General features: G+C 44.4%; 1 protein-coding gene across 1 annotated transcript in view; it reads right to left on the bottom strand.

Annotated features, from left to right (window-relative positions):
- Positions 1-2,816: 2,816 nt before the first annotated feature.
- The window catches only part of LOC115242261, a 2,281-nt gene continuing 1,436 nt past the window's right edge, over positions 2,817-3,661 (bottom strand). Inside the window, exons 2-3 of the mRNA XM_029818404.1 lie at positions 2,871-3,641; positions 2,817-2,826 (exon numbers count right to left, since the gene is read on the bottom strand). Of these exons, the coding sequence (XP_029674264.1) occupies positions 2,817-2,826; positions 2,871-3,641 (781 nt within the window). The remainder of the gene's footprint in view (positions 2,827-2,870; positions 3,642-3,661) is intronic.

The following is a 3,661-nucleotide window of genomic DNA, read 5'->3' on the forward strand; positions in this document are numbered from 1 at the left end:
ATTTGAAATTATAGGAAATGCTAGTTATATTTCTTAACCACAGTTCAATTACTTCTAAACGGCCAAAATTGACCCCCGTAGAGTTAGCAAACAAATTGAATATTTTTTAATTATTTTTTTTTATATAATTTGGGAATCATTTAGGGAAATTTAGAAAAATCATTTAAATTTGGGTAATAATATTTTTTTGTTATTAACAAAATTTTATCGAGCGTCAAGTTAGCAGATAGTGATTATGTTTTATATGTATTATGAATGAAATCGATTAGAAATCATTTGGGGATGACATCTTCATTGTTATTTTCATTTGGGAAAAGTCGCTTTTTTGTAATTTAAATAAATCTTTGTATTTAAAAAAATGGATTTTAGATGATATACACATCATCTACATTATCGGCAGCAGGTGTGAAAATTACATATTTTTCGGAACAGCGAGTTAACTTACATCGAGTAGACCTCGATACCTTAACATGACACACTCCGAAAAAGAAAATTTGTAGATATGTTATTTTCTTAATTATTTTCTAAATAAAAGAATTCTTTTATTTTTATTTTCTTATGAAGGCTTCTTATGAAAAAATGTTCTATCGTGAAGAGACTAGTATTCATATTTAACATACTATTTGTTCAAAATTGAAACATTAAAATTTCGTTTCTAAATTTCGCCGTTATATTAAAACGATTGCCTCAGAAAATAAAACACGAGCGAGAACAAACAGCGTCGCGGTCACCCGCTCGGTGCGTGATCGCATTCTTCTTAGAATGAAAAACTGTGACAAACACCTGGTTCGAGAAGGTTCGAAATCAGAAAAACTTGTTATTCAGATCGGCAGAAAGAAGCATCATTCGATGCTACACGTTGACTCGGATTCTAGCTCAAGTGCTTTGAAAATTGCACCGTCTAATTGCTCGGCGCCTCAAGTGTCGGATGCGACGCCGGAGGTAAATTCGCTAAACGCCTCAACCGTAACGCGAAAGTGCTCATCCGTCCTCCTAGCGACGGCCTGGGTAACAGTTCGCAGTCCGTCGGGCCGCACCGCTGTCGTTCGAGCTCTCCTCGATCAGGGCTCGGAAATGACATTCATTTCGGAAAGTTTAGCGCAAATCTTGCGCTTAAAACGCATTCGCATGCCGATCTCCGTTTCCGCCGTCGGCGGGATAAACGCGGGGGCTTTTCAACATGCGACACACATATTTATTTCTCATCGAGAATCTCTCGCTCCATCGCTTTCAACCACCGCGCTCATTCTAAAGTCGCTAACCTCTTACACTCCGAGAAGACACGTGGATCTCTCGTCACTTTCTTATCTCTCCGATTTACCGCGAGCAGATTCGGATCCGACGAGTTCCGATCCGATAAATCTCATAAAAGGATGGAGATATGAGTTAGAACAGTTTGTAGACGACCGAGAGGGGAAGCGCGGACAGGGGGGAAGAGGAGGGGGGTACGTAGGGCGAAACGGGAAGCGCGGCGAGGGGGGTCGGGGGAGCGCGTGACGTCACGGGAGAGAGCGGATATAAATCGCTAAGATTGTCCGTGAGATGGCGCTCGGCTCGATCGGGGGTCGCGCTTACCGACTCGCCCTACGTACCCCCCCTCCTCTCCCCCTGTCCACACGTCCCCCTCGCTTGTCAACAAACTGTTCTAACTCATATCTCCATCCTTTTCTATCTCTCTATCCATCTTTCTCGCTCTCATAAAAGTGAGTTAGCGCCGGCCTATCTAGACGCCCAACAAAATCAACGAGATCGCCCGGGAGATGACGCTGGACTCGATTGAGGTCGCGATTTCTCCCGGCGTGATTTGACCTTTGCGCGACTCGACCTTGACGCGACTCGTTCCTTAAGGAGGTGACGGCGATCTCTCGCGCTGCTTTTAGCGCGCGATCCGTTATCGCGGTAACGTGACTAGTCGACGAAGCGCGAAACGGTATAAGAGCAAAGTGGCGAGGTGTGAAATAACGAGAATTAAAATCAGTCGCGAACTACTCGATATGGAACGAATCCAGCAGATAATTAACGCGGCCGATTATATTAATGTGAACGGTGATTTAATTGCAATAAAGGCTTACGTTTTGGGAGATCTCGCCTCGGATTTGCGCGAGGAGGCGCGAGGCATTATCGAGAACAGTCCGGATTTGCTCAGACTGAACTTTCAGCTGGATGGAGACATCGATATCGCGCGTTCAATGTAAGTATTCGATTAAAATTTTTATAATACTTTTTTATAATAAATTATAATTTGTAATAATCCTTTTACTTTTTTACTTTAGACAACAGATAGAAGATTGTATAAGAACGGCGCGAGAATCGCTCTATGATTTATTTACGAAGACGAGGACTATGCTCGCGCAGGCGCAAAACGTTCACAGCGCGTTGCGCGACGCTCGCCAACGCGACGTCGCGCTAGCCCCCGAGCAATTTGAGTTTCGCGATCGCGACTTCGCCATCCCTGAATTAATCGACAGGCTTCACGAACACGAGAATAGGCGAGTTATCGCGTCACCAATCGACGAGGAGCTCGAATCGCGGCCAATCAGCGAGGAGCCCGAATCACAGCCAATCAGCGAGGAGCCCGAATCGCGGCCAATCGACGAGGAGCCCGAATCGCGGCCAATCAGCGAGGAGCCCGAATCACAGCCAATCAGCGAGGAGCCCGAATCGCGGCCAATCGATTTTGTCGAGAACAGTCGATGACTACAAGCGGGCCGTAGAATAAAAATTTATTCAGATTTAAGAGCGCTTCGTGATTGTCGCATCCGTAATACGTTCTTCGAAATTTTGAGTACATATCGTATAGCACTGCGACTTTGCGCTTATCGAAATCTAAATTCATATCGTCGTAAGGATAAAAATCGGAATTAAGATACAATTTGACATTAGTTAGTTCGCAATCGTCGAATAAGGAAGATTCCTCGGATAGAACGTTCTTCTTTCCGGACTGTAGCGCGAAGATAACGTATCGCGGTTTTTCGAGTTGCGTCGCCGCTTTGACAGCCCACGAATGTTTAGTCGTGCTCTGTAGAAGCGGAAACTCGTAGAGATCCCACGAGCGAAAAGCGACGCTCAGATATCGTCCGCTATCCAACGTGCGCAATAACCTTAATTTATTAATATCGTTTAACACTATATGTGGCATTCGCCACTGTATCTTTAATAAAACGATTTTAGGCTCTTGCGTTTCGCGCGATATGATACAATTGTTATCATTACGTGCTCGTATCAGAATAAGTTCGTGTCGCGCGTTGATCACGACACGCTTGTAATCTTCACAAAAACCTAATAACACGCTGAGAGGTACGCAAAAGTTGAAATCGTTGATCGACGAATGAGTTGCCGCTGATAAATCCCATCCGGCGTTCTTTAATATCTTGCTTTTTTCGACTGACAGCGACGCGTAATTCTTAATTGTGCTAGTTATCCCAACATTTCTGCTTCGATCGATTTCCACACCGTCGAGTTCGTAGCGAATCTCCTCGAACATAAACGCCGCGCAATTGTTCACTAGCCTCGTCACCGACGCGGTTTCCTCTTGCACACTCGGCGACTCTTTAGACTCGAGTCTACCTTCTATGTAGAGAAAACTATCGCACGGTAATGTGTACAGATCTTGCTGTTGTATAGGAATTCGTATCTCGTCGCTATTCCCAAACGTAGTATT

Source organism: Formica exsecta, unplaced genomic scaffold (genome assembly GCF_003651465.1).
Source record: "Formica exsecta isolate Colony F162 unplaced genomic scaffold, ASM365146v1 scaffold589, whole genome shotgun sequence".
Classification (NCBI taxonomy): Eukaryota; Metazoa; Arthropoda; class Insecta; order Hymenoptera; family Formicidae; genus Formica; species Formica exsecta.